Source organism: Amphibalanus amphitrite, unplaced genomic scaffold (genome assembly GCF_019059575.1).
Source record: "Amphibalanus amphitrite isolate SeventyFive unplaced genomic scaffold, NRLGWU_Aamphi_draft 000704F_arrow, whole genome shotgun sequence".
Lineage (NCBI taxonomy): Eukaryota > Metazoa > Arthropoda > Thecostraca > Balanomorpha > Balanidae > Amphibalanus > Amphibalanus amphitrite.
The window spans coordinates 150,812-168,386 of NW_024882198.1; the positions used below are offsets into that span (position 1 = coordinate 150,812).

General features: G+C 53.6%; 1 protein-coding gene across 2 annotated transcripts; it reads right to left on the reverse strand.

Moving 5' to 3' along the window:
* Nucleotides 1-41: 41 nt before the first annotated feature.
* On the reverse strand, nucleotides 42-5,889 carry LOC122364872 (sodium/hydrogen exchanger 9B2-like). 2 transcript variants are annotated; one of them, XM_043335659.1, is made up of 13 exons: nucleotides 5,682-5,889; nucleotides 5,332-5,433; nucleotides 4,876-5,146; nucleotides 4,248-4,412; nucleotides 3,764-3,946; nucleotides 3,212-3,387; nucleotides 2,600-2,778; nucleotides 2,212-2,304; nucleotides 1,879-1,924; nucleotides 1,684-1,773; nucleotides 1,190-1,299; nucleotides 918-995; nucleotides 42-566 (listed from the first exon to the last, which is right to left on the reverse strand). In XM_043335659.1, the coding sequence occupies exons 1-13, from the start codon at nucleotides 5,773-5,775 to the stop codon at nucleotides 411-413; spliced, it is 1,743 nt and encodes a 580-aa protein (XP_043191594.1). In that variant the 5' UTR covers nucleotides 5,776-5,889; the 3' UTR covers nucleotides 42-410. The 2 variants fall into 2 exon arrangements, with proteins under 2 accessions (XP_043191594.1, XP_043191593.1); XM_043335658.1 differs by lacking the exon at nucleotides 1,879-1,924 and having other exon boundaries at nucleotides 1,684-1,819; nucleotides 5,682-5,888.
* Nucleotides 5,890-17,575: the final 11,686 nt, after the last annotated feature.

Sequence of the window (17,575 nt, forward strand, 5' to 3'; positions counted from 1 at the left end):
TGCTGGTATTTGCCCCATTTCTTCCGCCTGAACACCCGCCAAAAACTCCCAGATATATTTAGAACGAGCATATCGAACAACAAACAACAGTTATCGGCCGCAGGACCCGTGAGTTCCTTCTCCGTCGACCGGTCGTCGATGAACCGTTATCCGACGCACGTGACCTTCAGCTCAGTGATCTGCCACAGCCAGAGACCTCCCGGGGGGAGGGCACAGCGAGCGGGCGGCGCGCCACAACGGAGCGCCAAAATGCCACACATATTGCACAGAGGAGAGAGAGAGAGCGCGCGCGCGCCACCCCGCGCATGGCACGTGATATCGGTGGTATAGCGGGGTTTGGGGAGCGCGTTGGACCCGTACAGACTACAGCTAGACTAGAGCAGCGAGGGTGAGGGAGGGGAGCGGGTCCCTCAGGCGGTGTTGTCCCCGTTGGCCACTTTCTGCACTTCCTTGTCGTCAGGCCCCACCTGGGAGGCCTTGGAGAGGAGGCGCGGAGCAGAGAGCATGATGGCCGCCGCGCCCAGCGGAGCCGTCACCAGGATCACCAGCACAGCGATAGCCACCACCTGGTGAAACGCAGACACCAACGTGAGCTAGGGCAAAGTGATAAAATAATTACTGGTGAGAAAAGAATGCAGGCAATAACATTGGAACATAGGGACATGGATATTGATCAGTGAACACTACTTTGTGATCACGGTCTCGCCCCAGTAAAACAATCGAGAAGGGCTATAATTCATGTGCTCGGCGCTTGACTCCCAAGACACTTATATTTTCCGACGGATATGGACTGCTCGGGCTAGATGCCGTGTGAAACACATCCAAGTATCAATGCCTTGTTCAATGTCCATGTCCATCGCTGAGCACCACTCAGTAGTCGCGGCTCTCCCGGCTCCCCATCCCCGCCACAGACTGACCTGCTCGCCGAGGCTGATGTTCTCGGGCGTGGGGGCGTACTGGCGGGCAAAGTCGAGCGCCACCGGACCGATGGCGGCCTGCGGGGGAGGTAGGGTGAGTAAATGGGAGTGGAAATGCAGTGGCGGCGGAAAACGGCGAGCGACGACGGTGCAGGTAAACGTACTCAAACGACGTACAGAGGTCGACACATCTACGGGTCACCAAGAATCGGACGACATTATTATACCTAAATGGTAAGCTTGAACAGCCGTCGTCGCCGTGAATTACTGACCTGCACTGTGGCCTTTGGCAGCCAGGCCAGAGTGACAAAGAGTCGCTCCTTGACGGTCAGCCCGCCGCCGAGCACGACGAAAAACGTCACCGCCATCCGCACCGTCAGGCCTGGAGATGGAAAGGCTCAACGTCAGTCAGTGTCATAGTCACTAGTTAGTCTTCGTCAGTGTCAGTGTCAGTTGGAACATCACTCTCAATACAGCACAGCCTTGACGGGATACTGATTCCGGAGAGGCGGTAGTGACGGCTGCTGGGACAGACAGACGGCGATCCATACAAACGCTCTTTTCACACTGTCCAGGACGTTCAGTTTCTAAGGAGACAAATGGCTGAAGGACAAGCTTCAAACGCCCTCTCTGGCATTCCCTCCTCACCTCCCTCCTTTCCTCTCACCGATGAACAGCACGAGTAGCCCGAGGCCGAGTCCAACGGTGTCTGCCCGGACCCCTCCCTCGTCCTCCCTCCCTCCCATCTTCTCTCCCTCCCTCTCACCTATAAACAGCACGAGCAGCCCCAGTCCGACGGTGTCTGCCCGGAGCGCGTTCACTTGGATCTCGGCGCCGATCAGACCGAACAGCAGCGGTTGGAAGACGAACCAGAGCACCGAGTAGGCATCGCTCACTGGGTTCTGTGGGACACAACGGACATATAGTGACAGAGTTGGAACTGCAGCTCCGAACAGCAGTGGTTGGAAGACGAACCAGAGCACCGAGTAGGCATCGCTCACGGGGTTCTGGCGGGCACATTGGATACACAGAGGTTAGAGATGCAGCTATGCACACATTGACGTGGGTTATATGAAACGCCGGAACAATCTGCCACAAATTGCAGAGAGCAATTAGAGTTGTTCGTTAGAGAATGTCCTGGTTATCTACGTCCTTCTGATCGTGTTAGCGACACATACAAGGAAGACGTAAACGAATGTTCACGTTACTGATGTCTTGAGGTTGTCCATCAACTAGTACCACTCAGAACCTAACAGCCAAGCACCCCCCGTAACGTGCCCTCCCCTTTACTCACCGTGTCTCCGGTCCACCCGCTCCTTCTCCAGCCATGTCCGGCCACAAACGCCAGGGTGAGGGCGGCCAGCGCGCCCGCGCCGGCATACCCCACCTAAAATAGAACGGAAACATCAGCAAACCTCGCCTGAAGACCATGCAATCCTCATATCTAGGTACACTCTACAGATAGCATTTACCTGAATGGACATTAAAGCGCCACCCAACAATGGGCCGTCTTCCGATACTCCATCCAGCCTACATGTTTTTGAATTTGCTACCCACTTCTTCGCCGCACTCTAACCCTTCCCACTCCCACCCCCAGCCCTCCCCCGGTGACCCCATCCGCCCCTCCCCACCCTCACCCAGTCACCCTGGCGGCCCCACCTACCCTCCCCGTCCCCGCTCACCTTCTGACTGCCAAACAGGGCCAGCAGGCCGGTGCAGGTGAGGAGCAGCAGTCGCAGCAGCGCCAGTCGACTGTTGGAGGCGCCCGGCAGATACCAGAGTAGCACGCCGCCCACCACGCCGTACCCCAGACCCATCACCACCTCCAGCGGACCCGAGAGCAACTTCTCCGTCAGGGCGCCTACAGGGGAGAGGGGAGGCGTGAGAGAGGGAGAGAGAGAGAGAGAGAGAGAGAGAGAGAGAGAGAGAGAGAGAGAGAGAGAGAGAGAGAGAGAGAGAGAGAGAGAGAGAGAGAGAGCAGCTTCTCCGTCAGGGTGCCTAAAAGGGGAGAGGGGGAGGTGAGTGATAGGGGAGGGGAATGAAAGACGAGAGAGGAAGGGGGAGTGGTGGGCGCAGTCTGGAAAATAGCGGCATAAATAATAAAACGAGTAAGTTCGAAAAACAGTAAGCAGGCAAGCAAGGCCCCAAAGCCAAGATTCACAAAGCTGGTATAATAAAAAAGAGCTAAAAATCGACTTTATTCTAACAAAACAAAATTTTGAGTCCCTGTGCGGTTCGTGAGCTCCGTATTAACACACACGACCGGCGTGCATTTGTCGCCAGAAATGACTGACCCTGTGAGAAGTTGACTCCGAGCAGCACTCCAAAGCCGGAGATGGCCAGCACATCGTCCACGCTGGCGGCGGCAATGACCAGCGTGGGCACGCCCTTCTCCACGCCGTATCCCTGCTGCTGGAGGGAGAGCAGGCAGGGCACCACCACCGCCGGAGACACGGCGGCCAGTACAAACCTGGGGGAGCCCATACAGGGTCAGATGGGGTCAGACAATCAGTGTCAGGCAGGGCACCACCACCGCGGGCGAGACAGCGGCCAGTACAAACCTGGGGGATGCCAGACACACAGCGAAATGTTTAGACACAAATATATTAGGCAAGATCATGCAACTCATTCCAATAAAATCCAAAGCAAACACATCAATGACATCATAAACTGAGGGCAGCAATCGCTCACCTGACTACCAGGCCAGCGAAAATAACCAGCCTCCTCACAGCTCAAATAACACCTCAACACCCCACCTCAACTTCACTCGCTGCCCCGCCAGTCGCCACCTACCCGAGCATGAAGGCCCAGAGGCAGACCTAACGGGCCGGGAGCCCGGAACTTACCCGAGCATGAAGGCCCAGATCCAGGGGAAGCCGAGCAGCAGGTGGGCGGCCACGCCGACCGTCAGCGTCTCACACAGACAGGGTGTGAACGCCAGCCGGAGCACCACCAGACTGAGGCGGCGCAGCGCGGCCGCGTCCAGACCCAGGCCGGCCCGCGTCAGAATTACCATCAGCGCCATGTTCCTGTGGAGGGGGGCAGAGGGGGGTCACTACAGGTCAGCAGGGGTCATCAGAGGTTAGCACAATCAGCAGAGATCAGCAGGTAAAAAAGTCGGACGAGGTCTGACTAGGCCAGGGGGTACACCGGTAGGGATCTGGCGGCATCTGCACTCATCACCGAATCGGGTGGAATATGTGACCATTCACGTGATGTGTGTCATGCATAGTCTTAGCTAAGGAGGTACCACTTTCCCCAGTTCCCTCACCTGAGCAGTGACGAGGTGCCCTCCGGAATGGAGGTATCTCTCACGTCACTCAATCTCACCTGAGCAGTGACGAGGTGCCCTCCGGAATGGAGGAGGCCACGGACCGCAGACCGGGCACGTTGGCCAGACACAGTCCCATGATGAGCATACCGAGCAGCGGCGGCAGACGGACCAGGGCGGCCACCCAGCCGGCGGCCAGGCACAGCACCAGAAGGCACAGAATGCTGCGGACACGCAGAGATACACAGGGATATTACAGCCAGCCGGCGGCCAGGCACAGCACCAGTAGACACAGAATGCTGCGGACACACAGAGATACACAGGGATATTACAGCCAGCCGGCGGCCAGGCACAGCACCAGTAGACACAGAATGCTGCGGACACACAGAGATACACAGGGATATTACAGCCAGCCGACGGCCAGGCAGAGTAACAAGAAGCACAGAATATTGCAGACACAGAAAAAGAACAATCAACAAAGTGTCGAATCAACAACTAAATTACAATTTCTATGACAATTCAATGACCTGTCGACTTTCTTGAGTGACCAGCATTTGAAATGTTTTCACCAGTGAATTTACACATTGCTCCCTAGTCCCTCCCATTTCCTATCCCTCAGTCACACCAGCCCCGTCCCCAACACAATGACACATCCCTCCCGTCCCCCTCCCCTCCCCTCCGACTGACCCGAATATCTGTCCGCCGGGCAGGGCGTGCGGCCCGGTCAGAGCCAGCGCCAGTCCCCAGACGGACAGAGTGACGGCCGCCGCCGAGAGCAGGCCCTCCAGCCAGCCCCAGGGCGGGCACGTGCAGCCATACAGGGCGCGCCGCCACAGCGCCGCGCCCGCCGGCGGCGCGTAGCTGGAGCGCAGCAGCGGCCGCGCGCAGCGGTGACACGGTCCGGACGGCTCCGGGGACTGCAGCTCGAGCGGCTCGCCCAGAAACACGTCACCGTCCGCTAGACAGAACGGGAGAGGAGGCGATGTTAGCTATGTATTTATCTGAACACCTCAAGCGTCAATGAATCAAACTGTGGCGTGCTTCAAAAAGCTATCAACCGAGCTCTAAAGCTTCGTACAGAAAGAAAAAAATACAAGGCCTGTAAGACGGCATCCGTATTTTCATACGGTTGCCTGTACTTACCGACATCGTCGCTGATTGTGGGTGGTTTGCTGCCGCTGCCTCGGGTTGCCAGATCTGTGCCCGTCAGACTCTCCCGCCAGCTCGAGCGCGACTGCTTCTCCTCTGAAAGTGAAAAAGACGTGTGACTGATTTCTAGGAACACGTTTTATGTTGCAAGAGCCAAGATGAAAGGACAAAGCTCGCTCTCAGTTGTAAAACGAGCACCGTCTTACTAGATCTCACTAGACGGCGTGGAGATTCACCTTCACGACGATCTGTCTCACCTGAGACGTGAAGCACTCGCCTATAGGACTTTCAATGCCTACCCCCTGAGGAGGTAAATAAATCGCTCACCACAGTCTTAATCTCACCTGAAGAGGTAGAACGCTCGGATGCCCGTCTCCGCTGCTCGGCCGGACTCGGGTCCACCGGCGGGAACACGTACGATGCGGTGGGGTCGGCCATGGCACGCCCGCACCCGGGGCCGCTCTGAGTGGGCCGGCCGGCGCGGCGGGGCGGCGCTCACTGTACGGACGGCAGGGCTGGGAGCTCAGCCGGCACACTGTGGACAGGGACGGAGTGACGCAGTGAGCGAGCGGCCGAACCGGGGCCCAGCGGTGCAGAGCGACCGGCTACCGGACATTGGACAATCATACAATGTTTACTGTTTATGACTGGTGTACGAGAGTTGTGAATGGTGTAACCGATCACAGCTGATAGCTGAAAGACATGTAAACTATGTGGCAATTCTTGGGTAGAAGGGGCACATTGTTCGAAATACAGGGTGCGCAAAAAGTTCTGGCCCTCTTACAGTAAGCGCTCCTACGCGTGCTGCGGTTGCTTTTCGGGAAGCCAATAGCCGCACGCAATATCTTCAATGATCCTGCTACACAGCCAGATGTCGAACAAAGCAGACCATTAACGGCCAGTCATGGCGGCAGGCTAAACGTCACATTGCCGTTGGATACCCGCGCGCGGCGCGGCCGAATTGGGCATGACTGTTGAGCAGGTTGCGATGAAATTTGGAGCCCCCTGCGAACAATTACGCGTATCAAAGCCAAATACCAATAGGGGAGATCCTGGAATATGCCCCCAGGTCAGACCGGTCACGTCCAGTCAATCAAATCCCTGAGAATGTGACTGCCGTGTCTCAGGCCATCCAGGACAGCCCACGGCTCGGGCGGCAAAAAGTGCCCAACCGTGTTCATTAACGCCAATTAGAAGATAAATGGGACGATGTATGAGCGTCTGCTTGACAGTGACGTCATCCCATGGATCCTGAAGACGCATCCAAAAGTCGATTTAGTTTTCCAGCAGGATACTACACCCGCAAACAACGCAAGTTCCATCCAGCACAAGCAAACGGAGGAGTTCGGGGAGAAGCCCATTGTTGGCTTAATGACATATTGCCCCCTCAGTCACCCGACCTGAACCCCTTGACTAAAGCATCTAAAGCGTTTTGCAGGATGAGGTCCAGGGAGTGTCCCATCCCAATTTGGAGGCCCTAAAGGCACACATCGTGAAGATGTGGGAGACTAAGGACCCCACCTACATCATCAAGAGTCCAAGACATGCAAGTCTTTCCGCCTACGTGTGGAGAAGGTCATTGCCGATAAGGGGGTTATATCGCGCATGAGGTGAGTGAACGTATCTGGTTTGATAATGCAAACCAATATTTGGTGTTAGCGTTGATAATATTCACTCCGATTGCATTCGTTTATCGAAGTACAGACATGGGCCAGAACTTTTTGCGCACCCTGTAGCTTCATTCTTTGTGGGCTGATCTCGAACAATCTGAGTGCGTGACCGGCAGGGCATCACCAATTTATCCTCGATCATAGTGTAATAAATAATACCTATTCATTACACTGTGCCCCGACCATACCTTTTCACACTCTTTTGGGTGTTTCAATAACACTATCCCCACAGACTGTGAAAAGTAAACAAATGCTTCCGCCACTCCACTGCGAACTTTGAGCCGCGATTTCGGCTCCCTGCGAGCAGTCGGTACCGAGTGCCGACCGACAGCTCTGTGCCAACATGTGACGTCCGCGCCGTTATGTGTTTATTTGAAGTTCCGTTCGGGGAACCAGAACACGACCCCGAGGTAGACCGACAGGATACAAAGGAGAGAGCAATGGGCAAAAGCAGACCCGAACCGGGAGTCGGTCGTCAGTTCATCCACGCAGCATCAATGCTATTTACCAACACACTGTAGGCAGACAACATGGTCAATGAATTAAAGGGAATAGTTCACTTTCCTGAAATTGTTTTTTTTTTTTTGCAATGGATGTCAATTTGTTATGCTCCACAGAAAACAAAATTATTTTTTTATAGAAAGGATCATTAATCATTTTCTATATTTCAATATAGGAAGTACTATTTCTTATTTTTAGTAGAGGCCACATACTATTTGCAGCAGAAGGTATCAATGCATTGGCCAATCAAGTTAAATCTACATAGACATTGCTAGCCTCGCACAAAGTTGTAGACAAAACAGTGCATTTGATATGATACAACCTAACTGTAAGCTGATTGGCTGAAAGTTTAGCCTCTGTGACAGGTGGCTGCATTCCTAGTGTGACGTTCCATCAGCCTTCAGCTGATCGCACTTCTAGAGGCACCAACAGTCCCGAGTGCTCAGACTGAGTATATTGTCGAGAAACAAGAACTAAGCAACATGCACCTGCAAACAGACAAACAGCCAATGACAGTCAGGACGGAAATACATGCAGCTCCCAGCGAGGGGCAGTGCGCATGCGGTCATGCGGACGAGCATATGTGAGCGTTGGGGAAGCATGTATGCACAAGGGGGTAAGACAGCAGGCATGACATGCGGTTGTGCAGCGGACATGTTAGCGCGAACATAGATAAAGGACAGTGCGAGAAGGAATACATACAAGCAGGCAAAACCAGATCAGTGCAATAAATGATACCACCGTGACATCACCTTCCCGAAAAAAAAAACGGACTCACGAACCGGTGATACAGACGCTGAGGGAAAGTGTGGTATAACATCACGGACCATACCGTGGGTTGCGCCGTATCTCTCTGCCTGATCGAGACACAGCGGGGAGGAAGTTCAACGGATCATCCGCAGAGTCCGGGATCTGTGCGACAGGAACAGGAGCGGGTTCGATGCTTGGTCGCTGGCTGACCTCGGCTGCACCCTGTGCATCATAAGGCACGGCACTCGCATCTCCGTCCGCAGGTGTGTGGGCGGCAGTGTCGTCTGCAACTTCAGATGGTCCGGGCTGATCTCCAGTGGTGCCGTGAGACGGAGGGCAGCAGTCCGGTACAGTCACATGAGCGTCGCCACCGAATGCTGCTGGCACGGATTTGACGCGGTTCATGTGCACACACTTCTCTGAGCTCCCTATGAGCACGAAAACGTTGCTGTCGACAATTCTTGTCACCAGGTATGGACCGCTGTACATAGGATCCAGCCCACAACGCTCTTCTATACGGACCATGACTTTATCTCCTGTCCGTATTCCACGTTCAGGCGGCGATACTCTAGTCCGATCGTAGTACTGCTTGGTTCTGTTCTTCGCCCTTTTGCTGTTTTCCCATACGCGGCGATACGAGTCGGGACGAGTAGCCTGCAGCTCATCCACATGATCTTCGGGGCTGACGTACGCCGCGGGCTCAGAGTGCAACACACTCTGCGGTGGTCTCAGGGTAACGCCGTACATGACTTCGTGCGGAGACACTTGGGTAGACGCATTCTTCGCCGAGTTGAAGATGAACGTGACTTCTTTCATAACTTGTGGCCACTCTGTGGTCTGCATCTTCCTTTCGGCGAGGAGGCAACGGAGCAGTTGCTTTGCAGATTGGACGCATCTCTCTGCCAGTCCGTTGCCCTCCGGATGGTAAGGACTCGAGCGACGTTTCTTGATATTGTAATCTGAACAGAAACGCCTGACTGCCTCACCATCCATGTTTCTTGCCTGATCAGTGACCAGTATTTCAGGCAGTCCATGACTGTATACCCATCCCGTCATCAGGGACTGCAGCACCGTGTCAGCCATCTGGTCTTTCATGGGTATGAATTCTGCGTATCTTGAGAAAAGATCCACCACCACCAAGAAATACCGGTAGCCCGATGCGCTCCAGGGTAGGGTGCCAACGTCCATGGCCACCGTCTTCCGTGGAGCTAGATCCCCGACTTCATAAGACTGCAACTCTACCTCTGACTGGTAGGACCTCTTATTGGCACTACATACGGCACACTGAGCGCACACAGCACGCACACAAGCTGGCAGCCCAAGTGAGAAGAACTGGCTCTTCACTCTCTGTAGAGTCCTCTCCACGCCCAGGTGTTCCGCCTTGTGCACCGCTTCCACCACTTCTCGTTGGATGCTCCCGGGTACGACCACTCGCTGACCTTTCATCAAGACGCCATGTCTCATCGTCATGTCTCGGTAGTGCCGATATCGTCCTTTGGTGATCTGGCCATTGGCAATCATCTGTGACGCTGCGAACACCGTCACTGGATCTTCTCTCTGCGAGACTGTCACTCTGCTCAACAAATCGGTGTTCGTAAGCCTGTAGACGTGTCTCTCAAAGTGCTCACTTTCATCGTTCAACTGTGGGTCCACGGGTTGGTTAATCCTGCTGAGACAGTCCGCTCCAGCATTTTCGGTGCCTTTCCGATACACGATTTGATAGTTGTAGGATTCCAGCTCCATTAGCCACCTTGCAAACTTGTGCCTGGGATCCTTCTGCCTCCGGAGCCAGACTAGCGGGTTGTGGTCCGTGACCATCACGATTTTTGTAGCGGCCTGCAGGTAGGTTCTCCATTTCCGCACTGCCGCTACTAGCGCCCAACACTCCAGCTCGCTCGCAGAGTAGTTACGCTGAGCACTTGTTAGACCTGATGAGAAGTAGGCTAGCGGCCTTCGTACGCCGTCTTCTGTTTCTTGCGACAAAATCCCACCAACACTCACACTGCTCGCGTCCACTTCGACCCAGAACGGTCTGTCCCACCTTGGGAACGCCAGAACCGGCGCTGTCACCAGAGCGGTTCTGAGCGACTCAAAACTGATGTCACACTCTTTTGTCCACAGCCACTTGGAGTCCTGGTGTGTCAACTGGTAGAGCGGAGCTGCAATGTAGCCCATCTTCGGTATGAAGTGACGGTAGAAATTCACGAGGCCTAGAAATCTCTGCACTTCTTTCTTGGAGCTGGGTCTTGGGTAGCTCTGGATCGTTGTCACGTGAGACTTCAGAGGGCGGTAACCTTCACCACTAACTTCGTGGCCCACAAACTCTCCCTTCTCATAGGCGAAGCGGCACTTGTCTAGCCGTAGTTGCATGTTTGCCATCTTGTAGGCATCCAGTGTCTTCTTGAGGTAGGTCACGTGGTCCTCCACATCTCGTGTATGAACGCAGGCGTCGTCAATGTATGATTCTACTTGCGGAATTCCAGACAGCACCTGGTCGATGACGCGTTGATATGTGCTTTGGCTGTTGCACAAGCCAAAAGCCATGACATTCATCTCGAATTGCCCTTTCGGGACAGCAAACGCAGTCTTTTCTTTGTCTTCCTCGCGAATCGGGACCGACCAGTACGCACTTGCTCCGTCCAGGAACGAGAACACCCGACTTCCAGCCATCTTGTCTAGGATGTCTTGCCAGTTCGCTGCTGGATAGGCATCCTTTTTGGTCGCCTTGTTCAGATCCCTGTAGTCTACTACAAATCGGTACGAAGAGTCTTTCTTCCTCACCAGGATGACACGGCTACTCCACGGCGAGTTTGAGGGTCGACAGATGCCGTTGTCCAGCATCTCTTTCAGCTGTTTGTTGACTTCATCTTCCATCTCTGGTGACATCCGCGACGATTTCTGTTTCACAGGCCTTGCATCCCCAGTCTCTATGTCGTGTTCAGCCAATGTCGTCTGAGTAGGCTTCTTGGGGTTAACGGCGAAGACACTTCGTGATTCCCAGAGAACATTGAAGACCCTCTCTTTCACTCCTGGTTCGAGAGCTGGGTTGATCCGGGACCGCAGTTCTGACGCAGACGGAGACACCATTCCCTCCAGCACTGCGACTGCAGCTCGACCGTCCTGTCGACCTCCGCTCAGCATGACGTCAGGCGTCTTCCATACACTCCCGAGCCGGATGCGACCCTTCCGCCAATCGAACTCGGTAGAGGGGAATCGGGAGAGGAAATCTCGACCAAGGATGACGACCGATTCATCCCCGCTGAGCACTTTCAGAGAGTGACGCACCATTTGACCATCGCCAACATCGATGTTCACAGAGATAGTTCCTAGAACCGTGACTTTTCCCCCTACTCCTGACACAGAATCTAGATCATTGCTATACTCAACCTTGCCTCCCAGCCGGGCATCTCGCACAGAACGCTCATCGATCACTGACATAGATGCACCAGAATCGAGGAGTGCAGCGACGCGCGCGCCATCAAAACTCACGTTCAGTGTCACGGCATGTTCATCCCCTTCTCTGTCACTGCCCTCCACGCGATATACCTTATGCCCTGATCTACAATCCTTGGCACTGTGTCCCTTTTTGCCACATTTGGCACAGTGTCGTGACGGACATTTGAACATGAGATGGTCAGGTGAGTTACATAGGTAGCACAATGCCCCTTTCCCTTTCTTCCTTTCCCTTCCCTGTACAGCATAGACCTTAGGAGACTTCCCAGCACCGTCATCAGCATCTGTTACCGTGCGAAGGTCACACATCACCTGAGCACTCTGCTCAGGAACTGGCGCGCCTGCCCCCGCCTCTGTGGTTTCGCAAAGCCTGACTGCTCCTACAAACTGTCTCGACCCCCTATCTAGCGGCAATCCTCTTTCCACCAGCCAGGTCTTGACATCTTTGATGAATGCCCGTAACGATGAGTCACTGAGTTGTTGGCAATCTGCCAGCCAAGTCTTTGCTTTTGACTGTACTTCTTTCGGAAGCTGAGACACAAACAGTGAACACACAAAACCAAGATCAGCAGCAGCTTTCACACCCAAACGTTTCAGTTGAAAGAAAAAATCATCAACCTGTACACCTGGTACCCAGTCTAGGCGACACATCTCCTGCATGTACTGATACTTATCAACCGGTGGGTCTAGCGTACTGACCAGAACATCAAAAGCCGCATCAAGCGTATCGCAGTCACTCAACACTTCTCTCACTAGTTCACGCTCTGCAGTGCGACGGTTGATGTATGCTGGCAGCAGGCCGATGGCGAGTGCTTCCCCCTCAGGACCTCTAGCCAGCAGGGTGCTGACTCCTGCTTTGAAGAGAGGTTTCCAGTCTTCTATCCTCTCCTCAGGTTGCAGCGCTGGGATAGGCAGATTCATAACCACCTGGTCAATGGCTGCCGTAGTTCCCTGTCCCCCATCAGCCTCCTTCTTCATTCTGTTGTCCATGTTTAATAAGCTAGTTCTTGTTTATGTGACGTTCCATCAGCCTTCAGCTGATCGCACTTCTAGAGGCACCAACAGTCCCGAGTGCTCAGACTGAGTATATTGTCGAGAAACAAGAACTAAGCAACATGCACCTGCAAACAGACAAACAGCCAATGACAGTCAGGACGGAAATACATGCAGCTCCCAGCGAGGGGCAGTGCGCATGCGGTCATGCGGACGAGCATATGTGAGCGTTGGGGAAGCATGTATGCACAAGGGGGTAAGACAGCAGGCATGACATGCGGTTGTGCAGCGGACATGTTAGCGCGAACATAGATAAAGGACAGTGCGAGAAGGAATACATACAAGCAGGCAAAACCAGATCAGTGCAATAAATGATACCACCGTGACACTAGCATTCTTCTACAAGGGACACATTCCTCTACAAGGCACTCTATTCAGAACAAGAAATGGAATATCTCTGCCTAGGGTGATTGCCTGGGCGTAACAGCTCCTGATTTGTGCTAGTCTCAGCTCAGATCCTTATTCCTTTACTGCTAAGTGCTATTCCAGTTCAAAACCCCATGTTAAAATTGATATATTTCTTTAATTGCCCTATGCATCATTACAGATGTAGTGCTCCTCATCACACGAGCCATATCAACAAACTTGTTCATAATAATCTTAGGCATTGTTCACTGTTCAGCATACACATTTGTTGAGTCATGATTGTGCCAGGCTGGTGCAGAGTTCATGCCTGGTTGGTGTTGTCAGTAAGCTGGTACAGATTTTCCATTTTCCATGCTACCTAGTCATCAGTACTTGGTGCAGCTAGGTTGCTCTGCTGTTATTAAGTTATGTCCACAGCTTGATTCCTTCAAAGCTTGTTTGGATTAATTTTAAGTGTGGAAGTTTCTAAAAAAAAAACTTTCAGGGAAGCATGAGACATCAATGAGTGGTTGAGGGGCATAACATTATTGACTTACATATCTTTTTATTGATAGTGTTATTCTGGGAATTAATGTCAGTAACTTCACTTAACACAGCTTTTGCTGCAGCATGATGCAGATCCTTATTACTTTTTTGCCAATATAGTATGTACCTACCTCATAAATTTATCAAATAAATATTTCAAAACATGGTGTATTGGGATGAAAAATGACATTGACAAATGACAAGTAATCCAATTATTTTTTTTAACACAGCATGTACTATGTAGAGTGTATTGAGAGGATGGCATTTCTCAACATAAAATCACATCATTATTACAAACATCCATAAAATAATTAAAGGTCAAAGCAGTAACATTACGCAGGTAACAATCTTTGTCAATGAAATGTCAAACAGATAGCCAGATAGGTAATTCATATCAAATCAATAATTCAACACAAAATCTACTTTTGTAACTGAAAAGTGATGTGCAATGATTGCCAGGAAAAGCCATATGAATCCTAACATGTCAAAAAAGGCCAAAGCACAGTACAGTAAGAAGTAAGAACCGGTCATAGACCAATACATTATTAGAGAGAGTAAGTTAGAGAGTTTATGTGACATATGGATATAAATCGAGAGAAAAACTTATGCGTAAAAAGATGTGACATAAGTGAACGCAACGTAATAACAAACTAGCGATATAAGAGAGAAAAAAGATATTAAATCGTCCTACTGTGGTGCAGTGGGGCAGTTCACCACATATCAGTGACTGGATTTTACGTTATCAGAAATGGAAAATATCAGCCTGGTGCGTGTTCCAAAAATTCAATCAGTTCGATCCAAACGGCCCCAAGTAAAAGAATTAATTTAAGAGCGGGTTGTTATATTTAAAATTACCAAAACGAAGTCAAAAACCAAAACAGCGAATCAGACAATGGAGCGGAGAAGAGACGAGAATGAAATCCAAGCTTGCCAAATATGCCCTGCCTAATCTAAGTTATAAATCCCGGACAGAACGGGCCAAATCGCGGAGCCAGACGTGACGCGTCTGCTCGGGTCAAGAGCTCGGCCTAGAATGGCGGGGGCGCGCGGTCCGACGCAGCGGGCCGGCCCCGGACATGCGCAGAAGCACTCGGACACCACGTGGCTGCGGATCGGAGCGCGGATTGGTCACTGGCCGACGCACTGCGGCAGCGCAGGCCGCAGACGCGGTCGCATCGTGATGGGACAAAGTTCACGAACAGACACGTCCTGGGCCGCCCCCCAGCGCCGGGGCGGGGTAGCGACGTCACAAGTCGGCGCGCGAATCGGTCTGCGCCGGGAACTCCCGTGCCGGCCGGCGACACACTTGGTTACCACAGTACTCACCGCCTCAGCGCGGAGCGCATACACGATAAGCCAAAACAATCACTTTTCACATCACTCGGTGCGCGACGCGATCGACACTTCACTGCGCGACGCAATAATCACTACACGGTACGGCGCAACGCAATTGTCACTGCACGGTCCTGCGCGACGCAAGAATCACTACACCGCGCGACGCAGTTATCACTTCACTGTCGACGCCACGCGATCAGGATCGTCCTCGAACGCACGTACGCGGGCGCACTTAAAAGTATCGGAAGTCCGGTTGCGGCCGGAACTGCACGCGGCGGCCGCTGCGGGTGTGCACCGGCGCAGCCGCGGACGGCTTGTCGTCCTCGTCCGGCGATGCGGAAGACGTCACTCCAGGTCTTGAAGTCCTCTTGCTGGACGGTCTTGTAGTCGTCGGCGTCTGTGTCGGCTCGTCGGGCGCCCCAGTGGCGAGGGGCCCGAGCGAGGTCGACGGTGACAGCTGCTGCTCCGGAGCCGTAGGCTCGGTACTGTTCGGACCAAGCGTGTCCGCAGGTGGCGGCATGTGTGCCGGTTTGAGTCTGTCGACGCTTACAGTGTCGTGGGCGCCAGTCGGCAGCTCCAACGTGAACACTTTAGGGCTGCGTCTGATGACTCGCATGGGGCCGCGGTACGGGGACTCCAGAGAGTGCCGCACGCGGTCAACGCGTACCCACACGTGTGTGCATGTCATGAGATCGGGTGGCACGTGTGTCGGTGGTGTGCGGGCATGGTTCGAGCCCTGTGAGAGTGTGACAAAATCGATTTCTGACATACGCTTTGCCAGTTCTTGGACGTACTTTGTGCCGACGGGGATCTTGTCGACGGCGCAGCGGGGAAACAGCACCTGCGCGCCTGTGACAGCAGTGAATGCCGAAAAACCCGACTCTGCTGGCATAGCTCTTATACCTAACAAAACTACTGGTAGCGCGCGCAGCCACTCTTGCCGGCGCGCCCTGATCGCGGCTTTGAGCGTTCGGTGGACCCGTTCCACCATTCCATTGCACGTCGGATGATAAGCAGTGGTTCGGAGGCGATGGAAACCTATCATTGAAGACAAGTGTGAAAACAGTTCTGATTCGAATTGGGAACCGCGGTCCGTGACTACATGCAGTGGCACTCCGAACCGGGACACCCAAGTGTCGAGGAAAGCAGAGGCTACACTTTCCGCGGTGATCGAGACCAACGGCACGGCCTCGACCCACCGCGTGGCGCGATCGATGCATGTCAACAAATAACGAAATGGCGCGGTGAAGGGGTGCCCGTGGGGTACTGAGACTGACGGGGGCAGCGGCCCGACTATGTCTATATGTACAGTTTCGAACCGCTGTGAGGGCACGTCAAACCGACCGGGCGGAGAACGAGTGTGCCTGTGCACCTTGGCTTCCTGGCATGCTTCACACTCCTTCACCCATCGCGCAATGTCACGGCGCATATCATGCCAGAAATAGCGAGAGCTGATGAGACGGGTGGTGCCTTTCCTACCCGGGTGTGACAGGCCGTGGAAACGATCAAACACGGCGCGCCTGCATGCCTCTGGTACGTACGGGCGTGGATGTGGTCCAGTGTTTTCACACAGGACTGTGATGTCGCCAGACAGTGTCACTGGCTCCAATCGGGAGGTGTCCTGTGGATTTGAGCGCGATCCTGGACCTGACTCGGAATCCTGGAGCTCTGAATCGGCACTGCCGGCGTCTCTCTCCTTTTCCTGCTTCTGAGCCGCCGCGATAAAATGGAGGTCACATGCATCGAGGGACACTGCATTTACCGGGCGACTGAGACAGTCCGCCACCACGTTGTCACTGCCACGAATGTACGAGACCTCCGTGATGTATTCCGTGACGACACACCAGTGGCGCTGTTGGCGGTCAGACTTAGCCGTGTGCGGGCTGTGAAAAGCGCGCACGAGTGGCTTGTGGTCTGTTCGGAGGGTAACGTGGCGGCCTTCGATCATGTCACGAAAATGGAGTGTGGCCAGATAAGCCGCGAGTAGCTCTCTGTCATACGCGGCGTACTTCTGTTGGGCCTGACTGAGCTTCCGTGAGAAGAAACCAATGGGGACGGGTATTCCGTCCACAATCTGATGGAGCGCGGCACCCACCGCGACTTGTGATGCGTCAGTAACGAGCTCGTACTGCTCGCAGTGTGGCACTGGGTGTGGCAGAGTGCAGGCGCCAGCCAGCGCTGCTTTACTGTCACTGAACGCCTGAGTCTGTTCCTCTGTCCACGTCAGTTCTTTGCTTTTTGGGTTGAGTCGAATCAGTTCTGTCAGGTGGAACGTGACATCGGCGAATCGCGGAATCATACGCCGGTAGAAGCCGATGAGTCCCAGATAGCGACGCAGTGACTCTGAGTCATGCGGTAGAGGGAGGTCCAGAATCTCCTTCACTCTGGCGTTGGGAGGTGTGACACCTGTGCTGGTGACGTCATGACCGAGGAAAATGAGCGACTTCTTCATGAACTCGCATTTCTCCAGTGAGATGCGAAGCTTGTGCTCAGCCAGCTTGCTGAACACGAGGCGCAAATCTTTCTCATGCTGCTCCTGGTTCTCGGAAAATACCAGAATATCGTCAAGATAGACGAATACGCAC

Coding starts and splice junctions, on each gene's coding strand:
- LOC122364872 (XM_043335659.1), bottom strand. CDS start 5,775: ATGGCCGACCCCACCGCATCGTACGTGTTCCCGCCGGTGGACCCGAGT. Junction 3,947..4,247: donor GGCACCTCGTCACTGCTCAG/GTGAGATTGAGT, acceptor CCCCCTCCACAG/GAACATGGCGCTGATGGTAA. Junction 1,925..2,211: donor GCGGGTGGACCGGAGACACG/GTGAGTAAAGGG, acceptor TGTGCCCGCCAG/AACCCCGTGAGCGATGCCTA.